The sequence below is a fragment of the Sorex araneus genome, chromosome X (assembly GCF_027595985.1).
Source record: "Sorex araneus isolate mSorAra2 chromosome X, mSorAra2.pri, whole genome shotgun sequence".
Lineage (NCBI taxonomy): Eukaryota > Metazoa > Chordata > Mammalia > Eulipotyphla > Soricidae > Sorex > Sorex araneus.
The window spans coordinates 123,318,287-123,345,564 of NC_073313.1; the positions used below are offsets into that span (position 1 = coordinate 123,318,287).

The 27,278-nt window shown below is 41.0% G+C and overlaps 1 protein-coding gene across 1 annotated transcript; it reads right to left on the reverse strand.

Moving 5' to 3' along the window:
• SRPX2 (sushi repeat containing protein X-linked 2) lies at nt 1-27,254 on the reverse strand. Its single transcript, XM_055122361.1, has 11 exons — nt 27,170-27,254; nt 24,654-24,871; nt 18,527-18,607; nt 10,569-10,760; nt 8,053-8,229; nt 7,464-7,590; nt 7,188-7,309; nt 5,014-5,193; nt 4,369-4,502; nt 2,363-2,484; nt 1-803 (listed from the first exon to the last, which is right to left on the reverse strand). The coding sequence occupies exons 2-11, from the start codon at nt 24,733-24,735 to the stop codon at nt 623-625; spliced, it is 1,398 nt and encodes a 465-aa protein (XP_054978336.1). The 5' UTR covers nt 24,736-24,871; nt 27,170-27,254; the 3' UTR covers nt 1-622.
• Nucleotides 27,255-27,278: the final 24 nt, after the last annotated feature.

Below are 27,278 nucleotides of genomic sequence, written 5' to 3' on the forward strand. Positions count from 1 at the left end.
CCTGTCAACCAATCTGCAAATAGTAGGTACAACAAGATACTCTGAGGCCACAATTCATGTATCTTTTATTAATAGTATATTGTTATTGTTATAATTATTCTATTTTATTATTCTAGTCACTGTGCCTGGTTTATAAATTAAACTTTATCATAGATATGTATGTATAGTAAAAACAGTGTGTATATAGGAATTTGTTATTATCCACAGTTTCAGACATTCACTAGGGGTGTCTTGGAACACATCCTCTGTGGATAAGAGAAATTAATGCACTTATCTGGGAGACTGTGAAGAAATGAGTAGACAGTTAGAAAACAAATATATTCTAGTCTGGTTAAAAGAACTTAAACACTTCAGGGAACCTTAAACTGCTGCCAAGGGCCTGTTGTTAATCCATCCCTGGCTTCTTCTGCAGATCCAGTGCTACCTAATGCATAATCTTTCTTAAGGAAACTATAACACAGTCTTTAAGGGGTGCCTGGAAATGCCCAAGAATTTGTAAAACTCACCCACCTCACAGTCCTGACCCCAAACCATGAGAAACCACTTGTCCAACTTAGTAGGCCTTGGATTCAGATAACTAGTGGAAGTTTTCTCTTGATCTCAGCCAGGTCCTGGCTCAATTTTACTCGCACAAATCCCTTTGCTCCTTTCGCTGCTTCAGCTCCTGGTCACTCAGTAGGTAGTCATCAATGAACATGAAGATCTCTTCTGGAGTAACAGGTTCCACATAGCGTTCCCGGTCAATTCCTTGCTTGTCAATCAGCACCATGTTGAAGTAGGAGCGAGTGAGGCGCTGGAATTGCCTGTAGAGAGGATCCCAGGGAGGTGTGAGACCTTGTATAGGTTCCATCCCATCTGAGTTTTCACAGCTCCCCTGATGAACTAACTCCTGATCCACCCAATCCTTTATCCCTATTCTCTCCACTACCGATCTGAAGTCCCATTGTTTTTTACTGCCTGACTACCCTAGGTTTTCTGCCTTTATACATCTAACTCTGCAAGCATTTGCTTCCTCACCCCAGGTGTAACAGCTTTGCTATTACCAGGCTTCTATTAGAGATACTATATGTAGGGCTATTACATAGTGCTCTGTGGGATGCACAGAATAACTCTAGGGAGCACCAGCCACGTGTGATATGATGTGGACTATCGTTTCTAGAATTGGGCTTGGCATTAGAGAGAGAAGAGGAGATAAAGAGATAGAGGAGAAGGAAGAGGAGGAAGAGTAGGAGGAGGAGGAGAGGGAGAAGGAAGAGGAGGAGGATGAAGAGGAGAAGGAGGAGGAAGAGAATGAGGAGGAGGATGAACAGGAGGAGGAGGAGAAGGAGGAGGAACAGGAGGAGGAACAGGAGGAGGAGGAGGAGGAGGAGGAGGAAGAGGAGGAGGAGGAGAAGGAGAAGGAAGAGGAGGGAAGGGAATAAAGGAAGAAGAGGAAGAGGGAAGAAGGAAGAAGAAAGGAAGAAGAAGAAAAGCACCTGCCATAGAGGCAGGCAGGGGGTGGAAGTGGAGGGCAGTGTTGCTGGGAAATGTACACTGGTGGAGGGATGTGTGTTGGAATACTGTATGACCGAAATCTAATCATAAACAGCTATGTAAGGGTCTATCTCACAATGATTCAATAAAAAGTAAAGAAAGAATGATATAATAAAAGTCATATTTTCTTTAAAAAATAATTGGGCTGGGTATAATATGCAATACCATGCTTGACATCACAGATTGATCAGCTTTTCTATTTGTAGCTGCAAGTCTGCAGTCTTCCTCCTCTGAGTGTTCCCCAATTTCTACTGACTCTTTCTATCCCCACTAAGACTGAACCATAGATGCGAATATTCTTTATAGCACAGGAAATGATGATTTTATTGACCCTGAGTATGTGTGGAGGTATTGAAAGGATGATAATGAACAGATAAGGGGAAAAGTCAGCTTTTGCTATCTGTCGCTTATAGTCGTCTCTTTCCCCAGTTGGTTATGGAAAGATCGATATGGATACATGGATATGACTCAGATTTCAGTGACTTTTGCTCCTTATTTGGTGACTGAAAATGAAGAGAGGAAGGCCACGTGGAAACAGAATCAGAGTTTCTCTTAGTCATCGCTGGGTATAACTGCCTGAGCCCTGGTAGTTCTTCAGAGTCACCTGACATGCCTTAGAAAAGTATAGGCCTAAGTTGGTTTGATGTTGTACCTGGCCTTCTGTATTTGAAGCACCACCCCACTTGATCTTGACGGTCTGCCACTATTTTGTATTACCAGATGCATATGAAAAAGTTGCTCCCCAAGAGAGTAGTGTCTGCTGATTCTCTGCTAAGCCTATGTTGCCAGTGTCCTGCCAGACCCTTTCCTGCAGTTTCCCAGCCTGCACCTGAGCTCCTCGATGATGTTGGCTGACAGTTGGTGTTCCCGGATTCTCCCCACCTCCTGAGGTGGCTGCCCCACCAGCTCGATGATGGTCACGTGCCGCAGGTCCAATTCACAGATGGATTGCTGGAAAAAGAGAATGCTTTATGTCATAGGATCAACCTAAGGCTGCTTACTTGATTCCTTCTGGGAGCTTGTAAGGCAGTGTGGGAAAAGAGGGGCTTCTCCTTCAACCCTCCCACCAGGGGGTTTACAGAGTCCCCCCTCTGTCATTCCTGAGGAGCTTGCCCTATCTTTTTTTTTCTAATGAAGTGTATAAAACCAGTTATGTCATGCAAGAGAGAAAACAGAAAAGTAATTGAATAATTGCAGGAGTGTGATCTATCATTGCTTAGTTTTTCACAGGATTTAAAATGCATAGGATCGTAACAGTAGGGTATTTTGATACCACAATGGGTTTTGTTTACTGAACACATGTACCTAATACTTCACAGAAATAATCTGATTATCACAACACCCCAGTAAAGGTAGGTGGTATCCTGCTTTTTGTGTAAAGAAACTCATTTGCATAAATGTGCATGGCAATAATAAGATACTAATCCATGTTACAAACTGAGGACTGAATAGTTAGGTTGTGCCTACCTAAGTGTACAACCATGGACTGCATGACCAGGGTCATCTTCCACTCTCCAGAATTTATCTAGAATACTACTTTTCCCCCCATTATCCTTTGTTGCTTTTTCTCACACTGGGCAGTAATCTCTACCCTAGATTTTTGTCTTGCTTTGCCCTTTGGGGTTATGTACTTGCCATTTACCTGGGATAGGCTGAAAGAAGCAGCAGACATTTCTTGGTGCTCCACCCCTAACTTAATATGGGTTATTCCTATAAGTCTCAGAGTCCCTGTACTTACTGGGTGCTTCCTGTTCTTGTTCTTGGTAGCTAAGGTAGTGCTAAGGTAGTGCCTTTGCTATCTTTTTGTTTTAATACCCAAGGAACTAGGTTCTTTTTGTTTTAGACACCCAAGGTCATCCTTTTATTAACTACTACCAATAAGTGCTGCCCCATCAGCTCAATGAATATTGACTTGGCAACTTGCAAGATTCAATCTTTAGAATCCTCTCTAAATAATTTCTTCTCTTACGTGGATATGCAATCCCTTGAAGTTCCTCAGAGTTGACTCTTTTCGTCTTGACAGGGGTTCTTGAGTATTCTTTAAGAATCTATTCTGCACTTTTTTGAATTCCAAATGACCATATATGTTGTATCTTAGTCTTCCTGCTCCCACCAGTAGTTATGGCTAGGTATCTTGTAGTATTGCAAAACAACCATGCAACCCTCTCACAATTCTGAATATTACAACACCCTTCCTTCTCTTCTGCTACTGATAATGGTCCGAAGCACAGATTTTATAGTCAAACTGCTTGGGTTCAGTCCTGACTTGCCACTTAGTAACTAGTGATCTTAGGTAGATAAATGATTAGCCTCTCTATGCCTTGATTTCCTTACTTATAAAATGGGTACAGTAAAAGTTCACACATCACAAGGGTGGTTGTAAGAACTAAAGATGTGCAAAGCAGATACTTACATACTTGAGGCTTGTATGGTACTTACCATCTAAGTATTTATTAGTGCAATTATTTCTTGAAATAAACACAATCACATTTGAGCATATCAGTTTTACAAGTGTCTCCAGAGTACCTTGCCCTGTTCTTTTTCTATTCTTTTTTTCCAAAATCTTTTTCTATTATTCACTGATACCCTGTAAGTCACTCTCACCATTTCAGTGTCCTAACTACTTTTTCAATTAAAGATGTTGTAATTTCTTAAAGTGTGGTAAAATTCCCTGCAGAAAAACTTACCAGATTCTATCCACAAAAAGTTTGAAGAAGAGAGTTTCTGCCACAAAAAGTGCAAGTCTTTGACTTGGAAAAGGTAAGGGAATAAGGGTTAGGGGGAGGAGGTATATAATGTAGCTAAACCCCAATTAGGGGTGCAGGGGGGTCTCACCTGTAGCATAGAGATCTGCATTTTATAGTATCTGTTGGAGGAATTAGGAGCTGAGATGATGAGAAGCCTCTGTTTCTCATAAAACTGATCCAGAAGGCCAGCAGCTGAGTTGACATTGACATTAATCTTCATAGCTAGGACAGAAACAGATGGCCAAAGTATATTCTTTTTCATTTTTTGTTTGGTTTTTTTTTTGGGGGGGTCACACCTGTCATTACTCAGAGCTTATTCCTAGCTCTGAGCTCAGAGATTACTCCTGGTGAGCTCAGGGGACCAAATCTGGGTCAGCCATGTACAAGGCAAGTGCCTTATCCGCTGTACTATCTGGCCCCCAAAGTATACCCCCTTTCATCTCAGCATGGCTAACAACATCTTGAGTTCTGGTCTATTGAGTTAGCCTCCTTGAGGGTTTCCCACTTTCTTTGAGGGAAATCCCAAAAGACTATTTGGGAATTTTAAACTCTTCCTCTATAGAGTGGAAATAATCTATGGGGGATGGAGGTGACTTTGGCCTTTAAACTCACCACAGACCTCCCATTCCCACTTCACAGACATTGCTTTTGGACCCCTGTGCCACACACACCAGAAGATCCTCTAAAGTAGCCCTGATCTATCCACTCTTCCCTATTCCCTGGTTTCACTCACGAGCACAGGTAGGAGGTACTCCTGACCACTGGCGGCTGGACTGGCAGACTCGGGAGGGGGTCCCTTGGCGCTCATAACCTCCATCACAGTGGTATTCACAGACGGCACCATAGTTGTTCCCTGCTGAGGTGCAGATGAGGTAGCCATGCTCTGGTGGTTTCAGACTTGGACAACGCCTCACTGTTAAGGAGGAGTTCAAATTAGGGCCTATGAGATCTCTCCTAGACAAAGTAAAGGGCTAAGAAGGTGCCTATGATGAGTTTTCCAAATGTGGAAACCTAACATAGTCACTATAACTGACTTCCCTGTATTTCTAAAGTCCAGAATGGAGTCAGAATTTTCCTTTCTTAACAAATTAAATCTGAAATGCAGATAAGGATATTCAAAAATCTAAAAGCATGAGATTGTCATCAAAAGACCATGAATCTGTCATATATACATATATGTGTGTTTATATATGTATATGTGTGTACATATATGTAGCATTTTTTCAAATTTTGTAGATACTTGCACAAAGGTGACAGCTTTAAACATTTTAATTGTAAAAATATTTAGTGGTTACTTAAATTTTCACCAGTAGGAGAAGCATTAAGTAAATCATGATGTATTTTTAGAAGTAGGTTACTCTGTTATTAAAATATTTGTGGTGCCTAGTACGTTCAGGGCTCTGAATCCATATCCATGACATTACCAGTGTTGCCCTGATGGCCTTCAAACATCACATAACTGGGCATGAGCATTGAACTGTCATACCTGCAACCCTGGGACATCTACAGGAAGAAACTGAGGTGTGGCTAGAGCAATAGTACAGTAGGTAGAGTGTTTGGGTTTAATCCCTGGTACCACATATGGTTCCCTGAACACCACCAGGAGTACCAGGAATAAGCCTGAGTATCACTGGTACTCAGTGGACCACAGTGGTGGATGTGGCCTTCCAAAGATGAAACAAAACACAAAGCCCCACAAAAATTTAATTAAATAAAACTAAAAGCAGTTTCCTTTTTCTTTCTTTTGTGTGTTTTTGTTTGTTTGTTTTTATTTTGTTTTTTAAGTACTAGCAGCGCTTGGGGGCTACTCCTGGTTCCATGGTCAGGAATCACTCCCAGTGGTGATCAAGGTTCTATGCAATACTCGGGATCAAACCTGGAACTCCTGCATGCAAAGCATGTACTCAGCTTTTTGAGCTGTTTCCTAGCCCCTTGTTCCTCCTTTAAATGACTATCAGTGCAAGAAACAATGTGCATAAACTCTGTATTGTTTTCTAAATTTAAAAATATATATTTCAGAAGAATGTGTAAGAAACATGGAAAAATTGTTAGGAAAAGTTAAAAAGGGTGGTCTAAGATTAAATACATGACATTTTCTCAACTTTGTATATTTTAGGTGCGTATAGAAAAAACTATAAGGAAAATAAAATGATTAACAGCAGTTTACTTTGAATGACAGTGTAATAGATTTCCCCTTTGATTACTTCTGTCTAAAATGTTCAACAATGCGCATGATGTTTTTCATGTTACACTCTTTTTTACTTATTTATCTTGTTTGTTTCATGCTTTTCCATCTTTTTAATCAATTTGTATTGGTTTACAATGCCACACAAATTTAGCATCTCTGTCTATGTATAGGATTCACTACACCCACCACCAAAATTCCAATACCATCCTGTACACCATCAAAGGTCTTCCTACCCTCCCCTTTCTCCTTTGCTAACTATCATAATTTTTTTCAAACCAAGCCTAAGAGTTAGTGTTTTTGTTATTATTTAATCAGTTTGTTTTCTTTAGTTAAAATGAATCATTCTTAGTATGAGAACAACAAATCAAAACCATACAACACAAAGCAGGAAATTAAAGCGACCGATACCATCATTGTCAGCCTGGGATGAAACACTGAGAATAAATCAGTAACTGGAAGTCCAAGAAAAGAAAGAAACAGAGAAGTGAGTTTTATCTAGATTTAGGAAAAGGAGAAAGTCTTGAGAGTCAAGTTCAGAAATATGTGTATATGTATGTAACACAAACTTCCTGAATGACTCAGCTGAGTGAACTTGCTCTTCTCTTTTCCTAATATAAATGAGCTTTATGTTTCAGACATAGAGAGAAGATTGCAGTGGTCATCTAGAAGGTCAGGGGCAGGAGATGAAATCTAGTAGAAATGTAAGACTTCGTTCTGACCTTGTACTTTCACAATGAACTTGCAGCTGGCCTGGTTGTAGGCTTGGTCGTAGGCAGTATACCGAATCACATGTTCTCCTTCGGGAAAGTGAGAGCCAGGCTCAGGGCCCCGAAGTGTTACCCTGCATGGGACAGGTTGAAAGAGCCGCTGTGGAAACACACCCTTAAAATTGAGGTTTTGAATATAATCACTATAGCCTTAACTTGTGTAATTCACTGAGAGCAGCCTGAGAGTCTGGGGGAGCTGCAAGGGGGCACCGATTGACTTGAGCTCACCTGGTGATCGTACCATCAGCAGAATCCTTTACCAAGGGTGGGTCCCAGTATACTTGAGCAGTCAGCTTCTCTGGTTCTGCCATCTTCTCACGTGAGTGGGGACATCGGATCTTGGGAGGATCTATGTCTGCCAAAGTGAAAAACCCAAGACTACACTGGGGAGATGACTCAACAGCCCAGAGTGCATGCTTTGCCTGCAGGAGTCCTGAGTTTGATCCCTGGTTTCATATCTTTCTGAAAGTACCATCAGAACAATCCTGGAACACTGGGCTATGAGTATCCCACCCCCCCCCCTCCAAGCACTACTGGGTGTAGTCTCCGCAAACTATAAAAATCAAGTGCTTCATCTTTCCTAGATGCAGTTCCATAGATGCAATGTCATACTACTGTGTAGGCTTAAAACTATCAGTTCAGTGTGGAGGGAAATTGGAGAAGGAAGTGCAGCTCCAGAGAATGCAATCACTTTTTTAAGCATGTGCCTAGGGAGCCACCCTCATAGTGACCAGGAATGCATTCTAAGGGGAGAATTGTCATCCTCTAGAGGGCCAGGGCTCTTTGCAGTAGAGTGACTATAGCATGCAGCGCTTACCTACACATACAGGCTCGCCTCCACTCCATTGTCCATCTTCCATGCAGATTCGACTGCGGTCACCTTCCAGGTGATAACCCCTGTAACAGCTATAGTCACACCGGGAGTCGAGAAGCACCCCATTTGTGCAGCTGTAGGTGCCACTAGTGATGAACTGCAGTACATGGCATCGCATCTCTAAAAGAAAAACAAATAGCAAGCTCAAAAATGTGTGGGATTATGTGGAGATATGCCTGGGCACCTAACAGTGATATCAGTATCTGAGAAAGCAGAAAATACAGAGTCCCCCAATGGACCTGACATTTTTGCACCTTATTGCCTCTTTCGTGTTTTTATTTTTATAGTGTAAAACACCATAGTGCTCAAGGGGAAGCACTTAATGAATTAAAGTACTTGTCCAAGTACATGGACTTTGTTGTTCGTTTTTTATTGTAGTTTTGAGGCTACACCCATTGGTGCTCAGGGCTTATCCCTGGCTCTGCACTCAGAAATCACTCCTGGCAGAGCTCGGGGGATCATATATATGGGTGCCAAGAATCTCACCTGGATTAACTGTGTGCAAGGCAAGTAACCTACCTACTCTACTATCTCTCTGGCTACAGCCAGTACATGGACTTTGGAATCACATCGGAGTTAGTACCCCAACTAACCAGCTCTGTGATTTGTGCAAGTTATGTTATCTCTCTGAGTCTCAAGATTATCCTCAGTAAAATGTGACTACTTCATAGGATGGTTATGCAGATTGAAAAGACACTGCATTGAACCCCTTGCACTCATTTAGGCTCTCAAACATTGTTAGTGTTTGTCTTTTGTTCCTCAAATGTGAGAAGTCATTAAATAAATTCTAAACTCCTTTTATTGAGGGAGTATAATTCAGCTGTTTTCACAAGCATTTTTCAGAAATGGTTTGGCCCTCTACGTAAAAATAGACGTCTGACCAGAACCTGGAAGACCAGCTTTGTGGCATTTGATTCACGAGAAATTGAAGTGTTTTAGTTACTACGTGTGCCACAGCAGAGACTACTGCTGCAAATTGATTGTGATTCTGGGAGTGTCAAGTCTCTTTTGAGATACTTGTTACTTGAGAGAAATTGGTAAGTTATACATTCTTTTAGGTTGTTTAAGTTTTATTCCCACCCAGGTCAATTACTGGAGCTTTGAAGAAAAATTCTATATAAACCAAATGCATTTTGTTTCTTGGCCAAGACATATTCAAAGATTATTGCCCTCTATCTTTTCCAGCATCCTTTATGTAAAGATCTACACAAAAATAAGGTCCTTGAAATCAGGGCCAAGAAAAGGGTTTCTCTTTTCAGAGGAATTCATTTTCTTACTATTACATGATAGTGAACATGATAAAGTCTTCACCTTTTTGTCTCATGAGGAAATACAAAGCCATTTTTCAGTGCTCAATTATAGTAATTAACTCACCCCAGGCACCGGGAACTAAGTAGTTCTCATTTTCTTAACTGGATTTATGTTCACTTTAAATTTATCACATGTTACTTTAATTTTGTGAGGCCAACCCAAATTCGTTTTGGAAATAATGGGGTCTGTCTAAAAACAGATTAATTACAGCCATATAGAGGGGTGTGGTGGCTTCCTTTCTGGCAATCAAACTTCTTCTCCACAGTATCTTCTTTGACAGCACCATTTTTTCCCTCTGAATACTTAGCACTCTGCATCCAGGTACACTATATTCATGTACACACATTTCTGATTCTATCCCATTAACCTGCAATCAGCTTGGGGATAATTTAGGAATTGAGAAAGCTTCCAGAGTGATCAACATAATGGAGCCTGTCGAAAAACAAATTAATTACAGCTACATAGAGAGGTGTGATGGCTTCTTTTCAGGCTATCAAACTTCTCTTCTCCATATCCTCTTATTTGACCACACCATTTTTTTCTGAATAAGTAGCACTCTACCTCCAGGTACACTGTATTCATGCACACACAGGTGTCTAAAAATAGCATTCAGACTGATGGACAAATGGACACACAAAGCTCAAATGCTAAGAGGGTAAGCTGTGATTTGGAACCTATATAGTTTAGCATTCCTCCTTCTAGTCTTAAGAATTGATTTTGATTTCCAGAAGGAAATGAAGTACAGCATATATCTTATGACTTTACTGCCAAGGCTTTCTAAGGTCTTAGTCCAGGAAGTACAGCTGTTTACCACAAGTGGGAAGGAGTCTAAGAACCCACAGGCTTGATAGTTTCAGAGGCAGGCTCAGGTCCATAGGCCTTAGGCTCAAGTCTTAGCTTCTGAAATGCATTCCTGGGCCCCCTGAGCCAGAAGGGATGACTCCTACTGAAATGCCCCAAATTCCTAGGACAATAACAACAGGGAGAAAAAAATAGTTTGTTACAATAGAAGGTCCTATTAGAGGTCTATGGAAAGTTCTCAATTTGCAGTTTACAGAAGGCATACTTTACCACCAGGCATGTCCCTTCAATGATCAGTTGGCTTACCTCTCATATACACATATCGCATATGCACACACTTAACTTACGTCTGCAGTAGGCAGTTCCAGACCAACGGCGGTTTGGCAGGCATTGCACTGACCTCCTTCCAATCAACCGAAAGCCTCGGTCACAGGAGATCTCACAACGAGTGCCCAGGCTGCTATAATAGTTTCGTCCCCTTGGTGAGTAGCATGTGACTTCTCCATCCTGGATATTTAATGTATAACACCATCGGGGGACTGTAGCAATAGAAGAAAAGTAAGCACAGTAACCAAGACAGTATATTGTTGAAAAGACAGACACGAAGGTCAGTGGAACAAAATGGACGCCAAATTGATCTCTATAAGCATGCCAAAGTGATTTTGAAGAAAGATGCAAAAGAAATTCCGTGTAGGAAAGACAGTCATTTGAACAAATAGTGCTAAAACAACTAAACCCTAGACGAAGAAGAGAATGAGGGATGAAAGAAAGAGGAGAAGATAGGAAGGGAGGGAGAGAGGAAGAGAGAGAGAGAGAATTCTCATATTTTACACTAAAGTGGATTGCGACTGTTTAAATGCAAAGATTAAAATTATAACATGTTTAGAGCAAAAATGGGAAACCTTTGGATTCTAGGGCTTGGGGAAAAGTCTGAGACATATCTAAAACACAATTCATTACAGCAAAAGATCAATGAATTGTGCTTAGTCAAAGTTAAACTCTTGTTCTTTGAAAGGTTAAACTAGAAATTAGGAGAACATATCTGGAAACCATATCTTTGACCAAGAATTAATATCTAACTCTCAAACTCAACAGAAAAGGAAATAATTCATTTAGAATATGGGCAAAAGTGATACAATGATATTTCACTGAAGTAAATATAGTAAATAAGCATGGGAAAAGTTTTATTATTAGTTATTAGAAAAGTGACATTAAGGGACTGGAGTGATAGGACAGTGGATTGGGTACTTGACTTGCATATAGACTTGGCTTTGTCTATGGTACCTGGCTTTGATCCCTGGTACCCCACAAGGTCCTCCAACCCACCAGGAGTGATCCCTGAGTTAAGAGCACAGAGTAATCCCTGAGCACAGCTGGGGGTGGCCATCCTACCCCCACAAAGAAAAGTGACATTAAAATAACAATATGATGCCATTATACACACAATAATGTGTCTTAAAGTTAAAAATAAAACAGCCTTGGGGCTGGAGCGATAGCGCAGCAGGTAGGGTGTTTGCTTGCACACAACTGACCTGGGTTTGATTCCCAGCATCCCATATGGTCCCCTGAGCACCGCCAGGAGTAATTCCTGAGTTCAGAGCCAGGAGTGACCCCTGTGCAGTGCTGGGTGTGACCCAAAAAGAAGAAAAAAAACAGCCTCTTGCAGTACAAGTGTTGGAAAGGAGAAGAAACTGGAACTCTTATAATACTGCTGTGAGAAATACAAAATGAAATAGCTACTTTGGAAAATATTTGGTACTTTCATATAAAGGTCAGTATACCCTTATCCTGAAACTCTGCAGTCCCACTTTCAATATTTAGCCAAGTAAAATAAAATTGGCATTGATTCAAAATTCTATATACAAATGTTTAAGTTTCATTTATATGACATTCTGGATAAGGCAAGAATACAGGTTAGTAGTTGCCAAAGATCAGGGGTAAAGGTTAGAGATAAATAATCTCAGTGAGGCAGCCCTGAACAAATTCTTTAGGTGATAGAACTGTTTGAAGGGTCATGGTGTAATATGGCCTTTATACATATGTCAAAACTCATAGAACTGTTTGCCCCGAAAGAGTGAATTTTGTCATGTAAATTTTAAATAGTGTTTTAAAGCCACAGAAATATGTAAGCAAGTGAGAATAAGGAAATGCAACTTCAAAGACTGTTTAGGAATGAAAGTCCAATCACAGTTCACTACTGAGCACAGTAGGTTATGGGGTTATTAAATCATAAATACACCATAAAGATCTCTCATTGATGGGCTGGAGGAATAGTATAGTGTTTAAGGCACTTTGCTTGCTGATGACCCCAGATCGAGCTCTCTGACATTGCATATTGATCCCCTGAACATTGCCAGGAATAAACTCTTAGCACTACTGGGTGTTGCTCAATAACCACCCCTCTCAAAAATTCCCCTCATTGACTATATGAAAAATGACTCTTTACTGGATTCATATTTTATTTTATTTTTTGCTTTTTGGGTCACACCCAGCAATGCACAGGGGTTACTCCTGGCTCATGCACTCAGGAATAACTCCTGGCGGTGTTCAGCAGGCCATATGGGATGCTGGGAATCGAACCTGGGTCGGCCGTGTGCAAGGCAAATGCCCTACCCACTGTGCTATCATTCTAGCCCTGGATTCAGATTTTAAAGGGATACATATAATCAGGCGGAGGACCACCTGCCCAAAGTGATACATACTTGTTTGCTTGGGTTGGGAAAACTAAAGCTCCATCTGAGCTCATTTGGTTCCCAAAAATTGTAATCAGAAAGGAGGCTCTGACAAAAAGCATAGAAAGAGCTAAATTAACAAAAGTTAGAGCCTCTGCTTGCGGGCAGCTGAAGAACAAAGACAGATTGCAGTGAGAAAAACGCTCCTTCGAGCAGCAACATGCTTTTGGTTTCCAATGTTAGCTTTTGAGTTAGCTTTAGAGTTCCAATTCAACTCCTCTGAGCTATCTCCATAGCCCTGTGATGTTGTATTATTAACTGTAGTTACCGTGCTGTACATTTGATTCCCCAAAAGGAGGAAGGTAGGCTTTAGGAACTACAGGCTGGGAAAACCGACAGCAGTGAGAGCAACCTAGAATAGTTGAACCCAAGCATTTGACAGAAAGGGAAGTAGTAATCTTCAGCTGCCCTCAAGAATAATTCCACACTGATGTCATTTCCTTTGGGGATATTGTAACCACACTGGCAGAGCAGGGGAAATGGTAAGTTATACATAGAAGCATGTGGGAAATACCTTTTATACCATCAGTATAAATAGATGAGATGAAGAAATACAGGGAAAGTGACAGTACTGTAATGGAGATTTGTTAACTGGCTAACCAACCAGATCCAAAAACCGCTGGTGGGAAGCAAACTAAGAACATGACTAAATATGGTATGATGAAACATCTGGTAGAAATATGTGTCATTATAAAGTAGCTACTATATACAAGGCGTGATTCTTTATATTGTCATCAGCTCCTCTGCCTTCTAATGTTTTGATCCTAGAAAAACATCATGTAGCGATCATATACCATGTACATTTTTGTAAATCAAGGCAGTTCTCATTGAATGATACTTAGAAAGACATGGGGGGTGGGAGGAGATAGTACAGTGGGTAGGGTCCTTACCTTGCACATGCTAGACCTGAATTTTATCCCTGGCACTCACTATGTAGGTCACCCCGGCACCTATATATGTAGCATCACCCTGAGCTTACCAGGAGTAATGGCTGAGTGTAGAGCCAAGAATATTCCCTGAGTACTGCCGACTGTGGCCCAAACAACAACAGCAACAGAAAAGACATGAGAGTGGGGAAAGAGAGGAAGTAAGTGTACAAGAGAGAGCATAGCTTTGGAGTCAGACCTTGGTTTAAAATCCTTCTGCCACATTCAAGATCTGTGATTTTAACTTTTCTAAGCTTATTTTCCTGAAGTATAAAATAGGGAAAGCCAACCAGTTTTGTTTAGCTGTTTTGAAGAATCAAATGAAGCTACAATGTGTGAAAAACTTAGCCCTAAACCAGTGGCTTGTGGAGATACTATTTCCCATATTATCAAAAGTCTCACATACTACAGGTCTTCAGTGATTTACAATTTGGCTATATCCTGATTTTTTTTAGCACCATGGTTTACAACGTTGTTGACAATAGAATTTCAGGCATACAATGTTCCAACTCTAATCCCACCACCACTGTCCAGATCCCTTCATCAGTTATCCCAGATTCTTTCTTATCTCCAACCTGTCTCCTAGACAGACAAATTTTTAGGTTAAATTATAGTAGTTTGGCTACATACTTATGGTAGTGTTGGCTCTAGTGGTTAGGTATATGCAAATATCTCACCTCTGTATCACAGATGACTCCAAGGCCCATGACTTTTGACCCTGTGTTACCTCAGTATCATCAAAAACAGGGATAGGAGTGGATAATGAAATTCTCCTGATCTTAAATTGAAAATTGTTAGGTCAAAAATGCTGACTAGGAGCTATCCTTGCTGCCACTGTCCTGAATAACAAAACAACATAGTACTGTAATTTTGACTGAATGTCATAATAAAGTAAGAAATTTGTAAAATGAACCATTACACATCAGGAATGTCTGCACAGGGACAGAGATGCTTATTATTAGTCACAAAAACACTTGTAAGTGATGTGGAACCCCAGTTGTACTTTTCCGGCACACCCCTTGTGCCACTCATTGCTGATAACCCCACTTGATTAGCTTTGTGCTCTCATAAACATAATCATAAACATAACCAATGGGTGCATTAATATTATAGGACTGTCAGATTCCTTGAAATTAGCTTCTTCATCTGCTGTTTTTTCCTACCCACTTCTCCCAGTCTTCTGCAATCTGACTTTTGCTCCCAGGATGTGAATTAGCCAGTGCTTGTATGTGTGTGTGTGTGTGTGTGTGTTATAAATGGCTCCTTCTGTTAAATAGGTAACCATTTTGTTGAGGATAACAAAAAGTAAGTCAAAGAGGCAATAAACAAGGAGTGTCAAATGTATGGTCTCAATAGGCATTTATTCCAGAAGCACTTAGTAGGTACTCAATAATAAATATGTTTTGAATAAATGAATGCTAGAAAGGATGGATGGATAGATGAGGGGAAACTCAATTTGGATAAAAACAGGAATAGGAAAGAGTTCTACTAAATTGGCTGAAGCACAGATTTTTAAAAAATTTAAATATTGTAATTTACAAAGTTGTTCATAATACAGTTGTTTCAGGCATTCAGGCAATGTTTCAACACCAGTTCCATCACCAGTGTGACGTCCCTCCACCAATGTTCCCAGTTTACCAGCTCCCAAGCCTATCCTCTTAGCAGGTACACACAATTTACTTCATATGGCTTGATACAACAAATGGAAAATGGGATTATCAGAAAAGAAAAGTCAGGACTGGAGCGATAGCACAGCAGGTAGGATGTTTGCCTTGCATGCGGCCAACCCGTATTCAATTCCCAGTGTCTATATGGTCCCCTGAGCACTGTCAGGAGTAATTCCTGAGTAGGTGGGAAGAGCCAGGAGGAACCCTGTGCATCGCTGGGTATGACCCAAAAAGCAAAAAAAAAGAAAAGAAAAGAAAAAAAGTCAGTTTGTGATCATTGTTAGTAAAGTTATTGCTTGAGGATTTACTGAGCTGGTTGTTGCTGGTTGAGACTTGTGTTATTGAACTTCTACACAAGTTTCCCATCAAATTTGCTATGCTTCTACTGGGACATTAGTACTGTGAAACATGGAGGAGGTGTTACATGGCCATATATACAGCCATGTCACACATGAAGCACTGATTCTATGTGAGAAAATGATTAGTGAGTTATTAGACTGGACAGTTCATTGAGAATAAATTATTTTTAAAAACATGGTAGTGAAGAATAAGTGCCTGAACTAGAACTGCAGAGTTATAAAGCTTTTTTTATTCCCTCTGATAATCCACATCTTAAATTGCACAATTTTGTATGTAGGGCATATACATGTATATGTCACTTTCCATGCATTGTATTTATTAATTTAATATTGATTTAATATTATTTTAAAATAAGCTAGATATTAATAAAAACTTATTGTCTTTCCAAGGAATTTGAGTCTCAAGGATTAATAAAGAAATGATGATTTTTAGTAAATGGTGAGAGATGATGCAGAAAGTAGGGTTATAAAGGTGCCACTGAGATATTGCAGGTATTTCTTGAAAGGTCAGGTATTAGGGCCATTTTTCTTGAAAGATGACTTAATGTTAGATATCATCAAATAGAAGTGTCTAGCAATAGGTGGGGATATAGTTCAGGAGATTAGGTCAGATTTTCCCAAACTTCAGGTCTATACTTCATTATTCCCCTTGTCACCATCTCCTTTCTTGTGTTCAGTGCTAACCAGAAGAGTGAAATGTCCTGAAGGCCAAGGAAGGGAGATTAAAAAGAGAGGGATGTTATCACAGATGGTGATGGACTGAAAAGAATGAAGCTTTAAAAGGGACCATCTGGAATCTTAAGGGATTTAGGCACTTGCCTTGTAATGTGGTCTATCTCAGTTCAATCTCTGACATTGTGTATAGTCCCCAAGCATTGCCAGGAGTGACCCCGAGCCCATAAATGAAGAATAGCCTCTGAGCGCTGTGGACATAGCCCCCAAACAACAGACAAAGGGACATACTGATGAAGCAGTGTTAGGAAATTTTGAGCTTTAAGAGCTGTTAGGAGGGTATGTCCTAAGTGAAGTGAGTCAGAAGGTAAAAGACAAAAACCAGATAACCTTGCTCAAATGTGGCATATAAGGAAACAAAGCAAAGGATTAGACAATCACCAATGGAAACAAACCCCAGGGTATTATCAACAGAATTGTGAACAGAGGCTGCAAAGAGCTAAGTGAGAAGGGACTTAAGGATAGTGGCGGAGGGTTACTGTTGGTGGGAGTGGTGTTGTAGTAGGAGGAAATGATATGGAAATGGTTACAAACCACACAACCTCAACTGAAAGAGAAAACAGAGGTGTTGTGCTGACGTGGAGATTTGTGGGTGGGAACTAGACTGTGGAACACAGAAGTTAGTAGATGCTGAGTCAGAAAGACAGAGGTGGTGGACTGTTTGATAGTAAAAAGATAAATAGAAGATAGAAAGGAAGGTACACAGAGGAACCCATAGCTCTGATCACTTTTTTTTTGGTCAAAACTGTTTTCTCAAAAGTCACCATTTAATTCCTCTTGCCAAATATAACATTTGGTCTATCTTCATTTCAGTCTCTGACATTGTTGTAGTTTATCTCTGCATTATATGACATCGTTGATCTTTACCAAGTCCTTCCCCTTCCTTAAAATGTTCTTCTGTGCCCCATCCTGGAGGTGAGTGCCTGCCTGCCTGCCCCCAGTCCCTGCTCGGCCTTACTCTCACAGAATTCGTTTGACATCCATAACTGTGTTCATCTGCTTTGCTTAACACTCTGCCTCCTTTTCCAGTTCTCAGAGTCTACTCATTATTTAAGGCCTAACCTAAATTTCCCCTTGCATGTCACCCTTCCTTCCTTCCTTCCTTCCTTCCTTCCTTCCTTCCTTCCTTCCTTCCTTCCTTCCTTCCTTCCTTCCTTCCTTCCTTCCTTCCCTCCCTCCCTCCCTCCCTCCCTCCCTCCCTCCCTCCCTCCTTCCTTCCTTCCTTCCTTCCTTCCTTCCTTCCTTCCTTCCTTCCTTCCTTCCTTCCTTCCTTCCTTCCTTCCTTCCCTCCCTCCCTCCCTCCCTCCTTCCTTCCTTCCTTCTTTCCTTTCTCCCTTGATCCCTCCCTCCCTTCTTTCTTCCTTCCTAATTAGCATGTGCTATCAAGCCAAACGTCTGGTCACTGACTTCTTTTTCTTAGAAAGAATTATTCATCACTATAACATTTACCTTGCATGTGTGAGGCTCTGGATTCAACCCCAATCACTCACACACACACACACACACACACACACACACACACACACGAGAGAGAGAGAGAGAGAGAGAGAGAGAGAGAGAGAGAGAGAGAGAGAGAGAGAGAGTTACTGAGCTCCTTGAGGGAACAAACCCCTTTCTTAGATTTTGTATCATGCACTGTCTTATCGTACAAAGCATTAGTCATATAATAGCTAACCAGTCTGTCCTTAATGATTACTAATAGATGGGCTGTTTTAGTGCTAGAAAGCTGATACCTACCGCATAGCAAGTCAATAACCAAGTTTGTGTTTAGAAACCACAGTTCCTAATTCACTGAGTAGTCGTTTGAATAAATAGGAACCAAGCTTGACACTTCACAGAAGGCTTAGGCCTAGGGCCAGCAAAGATTGCTCCCGAAGAGTGAGAATTACCTCTGTAGTCTAAGGCAGGCGCACGTGGAGCTGCTTCAGCATATACTTCATTGTAGCTTTCATCTGGAGAGTAGCCTGAGCCTAGAATAAAGAAAATGATATCATACACAATGGAATACTACTTGGCTGCAAGAAAAGATGAAGTTATGCAATTTGTTCCTGTGTGGATGAATCTAGAAGGTTTCATGCTGACTGAAGTTAGCTAATAGGAGACATACAGAATGATCTCTCTCACAAATTGGAATGCCCCGCCACAGAGGCGGGGTGGGGTGGGGGGTGATGGCATTGGGGGGGTGGGAGGGATACTGGGTTCATTGGTGGTGGAGAATGGACACTGGTGGAGAGATGGGCTCTCAAACACTGCATGAGGGAAAAACAAGCACGAAAATGTGTGAATCTGTAACTGTACCCTCACTGTGACTCACTAATTAAAAAATAAATAAATTAAAAAAACACAATGATCTCTCTCAGATGTGTGATATTAAAAACACATAAGAAGAGAACAACAAATCAACAAAATGGCTAAAAGAAACAGAATCTATTAACTAGTATACAGAATGGAGCTTAACAAGGCAATGAGATATGGGGGTACAGTAGGGATATTTTGGTAGGAGCTAGTGTGGGGGGTGAATTCTGAGACAGTAGTGACAGTAAGTAATGGCACAGTCACTCTGGTGGAAGGGGTGGTGTTTGAATTCTGTATGCATGAAACCCTGTAATTGACAGAATTGTCACATAGTTGTGGTTAAAATTTAAAAAATTAAAGAAAGCAGTATCAATATGATATATTAATTTCTCTCAAGTTTTTCCTAACCTTTCCCCCTAAACAGCTTGGTTCTTTCTTGAGGATATGGATAGGAAGACAGGGAGGCAATGGGGAAATTTCTGCCTAGCATAGCAATAGAACTGTTGTGGGCCAACCTCATCAACTCAGGTTGCTGGGTATTTCAGACATCATTGGTTAAAGCAGCATGGCCAGTGTTTACTGATAGCACTAGAAGCTAATTTTGAAAAAAATGAAAATTTTGACTGTTCATTATTCTCATTAATCTGTGTTATAAACGATCCATTTACTTGATGCACTTCACAAGCCTTGATTGGTGAGAACCTTGTCATCAGGCACTGGGGATGGAATGTTTTCTCAGATAGGAAGGAAAAATGGAGCCCAATTAAGGGTCTTTCACTAGGACAGGCCTATTTATGGTCTTCAAAATGAAGCAATTTCTCAGATTTCCGTTAGCTCACTGACATGAGCTTTGTGTAACCTGGTTGCTGTTGCTAGGGGTAGCAGGCTGAGGCAGAAAAGGAAGGCTCACAACACAAGGAAGAATAAGAATAGTTTTGTATCCTGAGCAGATGTTCCTGGTTTAAAAAGAATTTAAAAACGAAAAAGAGGCAGAGTCCTTCGGAATAATTTACGTTTCCTCTGATCAGGAGCTTTAGGAGGGAGCAGCCTCACTAGAGAACTTTCCCAGACCACCCCCATCTGGGTAAGTGGCCCAGTCCTTGGTGGAGACAGGTCTGCGGCTGTCTAGGAGACTAAACAATGTGTTCCACCAGACGGCAGGAAATCAGTTATGAGCACGAACTAATTGGAAAACAACTAGGTTCTTTCCGGAGCAAGTTTTTAGGAAGCCCTTGTGCACGCACAGGAACATAGCCGCCAACCATGTCAGAATTAGAAGACAATTCTTCATTTCCTGGGGCGGGTGAGCTTCCAGGAGTGTTTTGGTTCTGGAGCCTTTGGGCTTGTGTAAACACTCAGACCACAAACCAGCCCGCCTCTTCCCAGGGGAGAAGCGCAGGGCCCCCACTACTAAAGGGTGGAGTAGAGGGTTAGCTGATGAAGCTCCTTCATTTGCCACAAGCCCCTCCTGAGGGTTGGGAGTGAGGGTGGAAAACCAGTCCAACTTGATGGACAAGAGAATGAATCAAATTGAAGGGTTGACTCATGAAATCATGTCCTGCTTGGTTTATCCTCATTCCAGAAGCAGGAGTTCATTTTTCCTCTTTCCCTTTTGAAATCCTGATTAGTTCTTCTCCTGACTTGCCTTTCTTCTTTTTTTTTCAGCAGAAGGGGTTGTGGGATTGCACATTCAGCCATGCTTAGGGATTAACCTAGCAGTGTTTGTGACCAAGGGATCATTTGGGGTGCTGGGGATGGAACCTGGGTGGAATTGCATGCAAGAAAAGCACCGTGCTCACTGAATTCTCTTTCCAGTCCCCTCTATTTCTTCTCAGACCTCATCTTCCTTATTCTCCCGTTCCATATGGGAGCTTTCTTTGTGCATGTGTGTGGGGGGATTCTCTCAGCTGTTTTAGGTTAGTATCAGCCTCAGGGCCTTAAAACTCCTGTAATGAGGTCAGATATGTGTGATTCCCTCAAATATTTGGTCCTACTACTCTTGTTACAGAGCTTGTTTGAGAAGAAATCTGGCAATAGTAAGCTTCTGTTTACCATAGTAACACATAGGGGTATGAAGGGCCTACAACTGAATAACAGCACAACAAACATTACTGACTGCTAGCATCCATCACCCAGAATGTGCTCTATGTTCAACCCATTACATATGTTATTTCATTATGGACCCTGACATCACAGAGGTAGATTCCCTTATTGCTGTCTATTGTTCAGATCAGAATAACAAGTTGGGAGGTCTGGGAATAGATCAAAGTCTCCCAGTTAGTAAGGAGCAGCGTAAGCATTCCAGTCCAGGATTGTTTAACCCCTTGATACCAACTAAACTCAGATACTTCAGTAGAGATGGCAGTAGGGATTAAAATCCAGAATCTTTCTTGCAGCTCAGCTTTTTTACTGAGTGTATGTGAGAGAGAGGTGAGGAGGTGGGCGATATGGGGAGGTAGAGATCAAAGGCCATCTGGATTTATAAAGATTATAGGGGATGTGAGAAAGTTGAGGGGAAGATTCAATTATATAATTACCGTTGACAACCAAATGCGAAGGCAGGTAGAGTAGTGCCAGTTTTGCCTAATAACAGGGATGGACTTGGTCACCTTACTACTTTAAGCCCCCTTATTTCCCCTCTTTGTTTTGGGATATTTTTTCAAATAATAGGATACTGAGATGAGGCATAAAATTAACATGGATTTACCCTTTCTAAATTTTACTATTGCCTTGGTCCTCTTGGGTCCCTCTTGGGTTGGGGGGCAGGAGTTTGGGCAGTTCCTTTAATCAGTGTGAGGTCTGTTCCTCAGTTCCTCCAATTTCCATAGCACAGTCAGACCCCTAAGCCCTCCACTTCACAAAGATACAATTGGAAATGCAATTGATGATATAACACTATAATGCTTAGCTCATGGTGACAAGTACAATCTGAGTGCCTGAACTGTGAAAATATGTTAATACACACTTTTGGGGAGCTTTTGGGCCACATCTGGTGGTGCTCAGGGCTTACTCCTGGATTTGGGATGACCCCTGCTGGGGCCATATGTATGGAGTCCCAAGGATCGTACAGGGGTCAGCCACATGCAAAGCAAGCTCGCTGCCTGCTGTACTATCATTTAGGCTCTTTTAATGTACACTTTCAACCAACTCTGCTTTACTTATATTCTTAACTTTTCCCAACCCATGCTTATTATTCCTGGATCCTTTTTCCTATCAACTTTAAATTCGCACTTTGTGCCTATCTTTGTTCTGTTTCCATTTAAGACAAGGCTAACTATAAACAAAAAACGAGTGGGTAGGGCATCTGCCTTGTGCGGGGCCAACCAGGATTCAATCCTTGACTTCCCTTATCATCTGCTCAGCACCACCAGAGTGATCGTTGAGCACAGAGGCAGGAATAGGCCCTGAGCACAGCTGGGTGTGGCCCCCAAAATTTTTAAAAAAGTGGTAGATATATAGAATAGTCAGTAAGTATTTGTTGGATGAGTGAATTAATTAACAGATGAACATACTATGTTTAGATAGCTGAATTAGAAATATATGGGAGAATTAAAGGAAAAGTCCCATATTTCTCCATCTTAAATATTCCTAAGTATAGAAGTATAAGATGAGTGGCTTTGCAAGACTATCAGAGACCTCCCTAGCTTAAACTGCCTAGAAGTGGTGACCTCGGTGATTTTTGTTGAAGTGTAGAATGCCACCTTTGCAAAAAGTCCTTTGAAAGCCTCATGTGAATCTAGGATTTTAAAGTATTGCTCTGTCTTCAAGATTTCATAACTCAGACTTCCATTAAGGGAAAGATAACGGCTTTTGAATGCCATGAAGTTTTTCACATTTGTTTAAATTCTATTTTAAGTCAAGTAATCTTTACTAACTTGTCCTGTGGGTTTTGGCCAGAATTTGGGATTATATATTTGAACTGAAGCTAGGAGAAGTTTGGAGAGGACCAATATATATATGCTGTTTTTTGAGACTTGGAGCTCCTTTAACCCTGAACATTGAGTAATCTGCCAAGGACTTGGCTTTAATTTCTTCATCTCAATGTCAGCCCTTGTGTGTCACCCCCTACAGAGTCATGTTAAGCCAAAGAGTTCGGGAAGAAGCTTATTTGTTTGGAAGCTTGATGCAGCTGTTCCAGATAAACAGAACTACTGCCAAAAGGCCTCCACTAGAAGCTAAGGGCATATGGAAAATTTTAACTGCAATGACTGTGGCTGTGATGGCAGTAGTTTGTTATTTACTCATCTGGATATCTTCCTAGCTCCACTGGTTGAGTCTGTCTCCATCCTCTACTCCCCCATCCTCCACGGGAACAGATCATGCAGGCCACAGAATATTCTTAGCAATTGAAATGCCAGCTGGACCCCATAAAAAACCTCTATTTGCCACCTCATTGTCCTTCCCGTATTCCTCCTCCTCCTTATCCCCTCTCCTCACTGAAACTGTTCTCTTTGGCTTCCTGTGTCTCCAGGGGCAAAGAATGAAACATTCAGGAAATAGAAATCTCCATCTGTTCTGAAGTAAGGAACAAGCCAGAGATCTTGTTTAAGAGAACGTGACCTGTATTTCTGCATTGCCATTATCGCTTTTTTGTGGAGATGGGCTATAAAAATCTTATCTTATAAATATCTTGGGGAAAAGAGAGAGAGGAAGAGGGTGGAGAAAGAGAGAGAGAGGTAGTTTTAAGGATTCTTTATTTCCTTAAGATTACCTGTCTCCCATATTTTTTCCAAGTAGGACATATACTAAGTTCTGTATTTTTTCCCATTTTTAGTTACAAGTTTTTTCATGATTAGGTTTCAGTCATATAATGATCCAACACCCATCCCTTCACCAGTCAGTGTACATTTCTCACCACCAATGTCCCCAGTTTCCCTCCCACCCAACCCCCCACCTCTGTGGCAGACACTTCTCTCTCTCTCTCTCTCTCTATCTATCTATCTATCTATCTATCTATCTATCTATCTATCTATCTCTCACACACCCTCGGTATTTTTGTAGTCTTGACAAGGGTATTAAGATTGAAATACTCATAAAGCAATTAATATTCAAAAATGGTTTTCTGGGGTGGGGGGCTGGGGAGGTGGGGGTAAGGGGGGAGGTATATCGTGATTCTTGGTGGTGGAATATGTGCACTGGTGAAGGGATGGGTGTTTGAGCATTGTATAACTGAGACTTTAACCTGAACGCTTTGTAACTTTCCACATGGTGAATTAATAAAAGAATTTTAAAAAATGGTTTTCAGAAACTAAGCTCAAAAGCAAGTGAAACAGTGGCTATATATCAAAGGATATATTTTCTTCTCATTTTGCCCCTGATGTTATACTTTTATATACTTTTATATACTTTGTTATATATTTTATTTTCCCCCAAATCTCCCTTGGTAGCCTGTTACAGTTTTTGCTTTGGGGCCACACCTGTTGGTGCTTAGGGTTTACTCTTGTCTGTGCACTCAGAAATCACTCCTGGCAGGGCTCGGAGGACCATATGTGGTGCCAGGGATCAAATCTGGGTTGACTGCATGCAAAGCAAGCATTCTTCCCTCTCCAGCCTTGCCTGTAATCATTTTACCAACTTTATTGTTAAGAATAGTTATTCTCAGTATCTAATTGCAGTATCTCTTATTGCAGTCTAACTTTTGCCTCCTCCAGGAGTTCGTCTAGATTTTGTCCTTCTTGGAGGGAAGACGAAAATATTTCAAGGCATAGCTCTGGAACTTACCTGCATACCATGTTGGTGTCACTACATGAATAAGGAATAACAGCAGATATAGAGCTCCTCTTTGAATTAGTTGACTTGCCATTGTTGAAAGGTGTTGTTGTGGTGTCAGGGGGTTGAGACAAGAATGTGTGGCAGAAGTCCCAGGGCAAAGGAAAATAACTTTCAAAAATAAGCCATCAATGAACTTTGAAGAGTAAAGGGAAATACAACTGCAAGATCTGCAAGGAAAAAGAGATCTTAAAATTAATGAGTTCCTATTTTAATGTTCAGCTCATAACTATCTCCTAATTTATAGAATAATAAGACTCTATTTGTTATTAATGGTCCCTTTTACTCCTGGGACATGGAGAATGTAAAACAGTAAGTTCTCAATTGAGGCACAGGTAAATATCTCAGAGGGTAGGAATGCATGCTTTGCCTATAGGAAGCTCAGATTCAATCCTCAGTGCCTCATGCTCCCTCTAACACTTCCAGGAGAAACCTTTGAGTACCATTGGGTGTAGGTTCCAAACAAACAAAACTTTCTCATTAGACCCTGATGAGGTCAGATGCAAATATTATGTGGTCCAATTTATAGAGAGGGACATTAAAGTACCAATATTAGGAAAACACATACATAAATTCTTATGAAGCTAAAAGGGGATCCTGTGATTGACAGGCTGCCAGTTGATGATTTAATTCATTGAAATGTTTTCTAATCCCTAATCTGGGAAAGCATTAGTGTGGATGGATTAAAAGCATGAACTCTGGATTTACACAGATCCCATGTGTATACAATTCTACTCTAAGTTTATATAGGGAGTCTTGGACAAATCCCTTCATTCCCCACCTTCAGTTTAATAATTTACAAAATGAGACAAACAATATCTACATTAGAAGAAATATATTACCACCTTCCATTTATGGAAGCCATCAATATATATTTAATATAATGACTAACTTTTTGTTGAATATAACTGGATTCCTCCTTTTCCAGCCTCTCAGGCAATAACTGTACCCTGACTCTGTTCTTCAAATTCAGAGGTTTAGTGGTTTGGTGGTGACTTATGACTTTCAAGTAAACCTTTACCTACTAATTTTACCCTGATGATCCAGCAGGAAGTCAGATTGGAAAGAACTTACTTTGGTAAGTGTGGAGAATGTGTGCAAACTCCAATTGGCCTCACAGTGTATTCTGTCCTCATTCCATTGGGATGAGAATTTTGTGGTCCTGCAGCAAGCAAATGCTTTTTTTTGGGTCACACCCAGTGATGCTCAGAGGTTACTCCTGGCTCTTCACTCAGGAATTAGTCCTGGCGGTGCTTGGGAGAGCATATGGGATGCCGGAATTGAACCCAGGTCAGCCGTGTGCAAGGCAGATGTCCTACCCACTGTACTGTCACTCCAACCCCACAAGCAAATGCTTTGTAATTGACAGCAATCAAATCTTCTTCCCATTGGTACAAACTGAGCCTTTCAACAAGCACCCATTCATCTACATGCCTTCAGTTAAGTGCGTGCATTGGGGGAGGCATCAAACCTCAAAATAGAGAAACAAAAAATATGGCTGATACTTTTTCTTTTATTTAGTAACCATGAAAGTACAAAGCTATTCTTGATTTGGTTTCAGGCATACGGTGTTTCAACACTGATCCCTTCACCAGTGTCTACTTCCTGCCACCAAATTCTCCCATATTTCATAGAAGCATACTGGTAGATGAGAGGCACTTTTTAAAAAGTTTTTGCACTGTGGCTTACAGTACTATTGCTGATTGGTTTTCATATATAACATTTTACCACCTTTCAGTACCACTTCCTCCTCCTGGTTGAATGCTTCCCTCCACTATAGGTGTTTCCCCCTCCTTGTCCTATCCTCAGCCCCCTCAATGTTTCAGATTCTGCCAGCCACCCTAACAGATGTGAGAATGTAAGAATGTAAGAATGGCAAAAATTTATTTTCCAATTCATTGCTATTTGGCTTCTATGTTATATTTAGAGTCATAGGGAAGAAGGATGGAGAAAACAGATAGCAAGCCAGGGAAGCAAGGAAAGTAGAAAGATGTAGTAAGAAGGTGGAAAGAAAAGAAAATCTATGAACTGAAGGAAGTAGAAAGAGGAAATGAGATGATGAAAAAGATATTAAAAAATGTCAGGAAAATAAACAGCTAGATAAAAAAAAAAAGAATCACTGACGTCTGTTCACTTCTAGTCTCAGTCCCTGTGGTTTTGGAGCAAAGGCTTTTCTTTTCAGAATTAGTGCTAAGTTGGGGACCCTTCCCTGTCCACCTTCTCCCTAATCCCATATTGTGGAGTCAGCCACTCCTCTGGTGCAGACCAGGAATATAGTGAGAACGCGTGCCTACATTCTGACCAAGCTCGTGTGGAAAGCAGTATGTGATCCAGTTTTACAAAAGAACATCTTCCTCAAGTCACCGCACCTCGCCAAGTATTGCCTAAGGTCTAGGTCTCCTTACTCTCACCTCCCTGGATAGGGCAATTGGTAGCAGAGTATGAAGGGGTTAAGTAGCAGATCTTACCTGTTTTATGTGTTTCGGTGCACTCTTTCTCTCTTCTGGTCTCTCTTCCTCCTTCCTTTCTGTTCCTCTCATCAGTTGGAAAAACTTTAACATTCCTAGATGAGTGGCT

Bases quoted from the DNA above. Each gene is read 5' to 3' on its own strand.
- SRPX2 (XM_055122361.1), bottom strand. From the start codon at position 24,735: ATGGCAAGTCAACTAATTCAAAGAGGAGCTCTATATCTGCTGTTATTC. The intron at 5,194-7,187 runs GTCAGAACGAAG...CCTCCTTAACAG, and splicing joins GTTCATTGTGAAAGTACAAG to TGAGGCGTTGTCCAAGTCTG. The intron at 2,485-4,368 runs GTGAGACCCCCC...CTCTTTTTCCAG, and splicing joins TGCAGATCTCTATGCTACAG to CAATCCATCTGTGAATTGGA.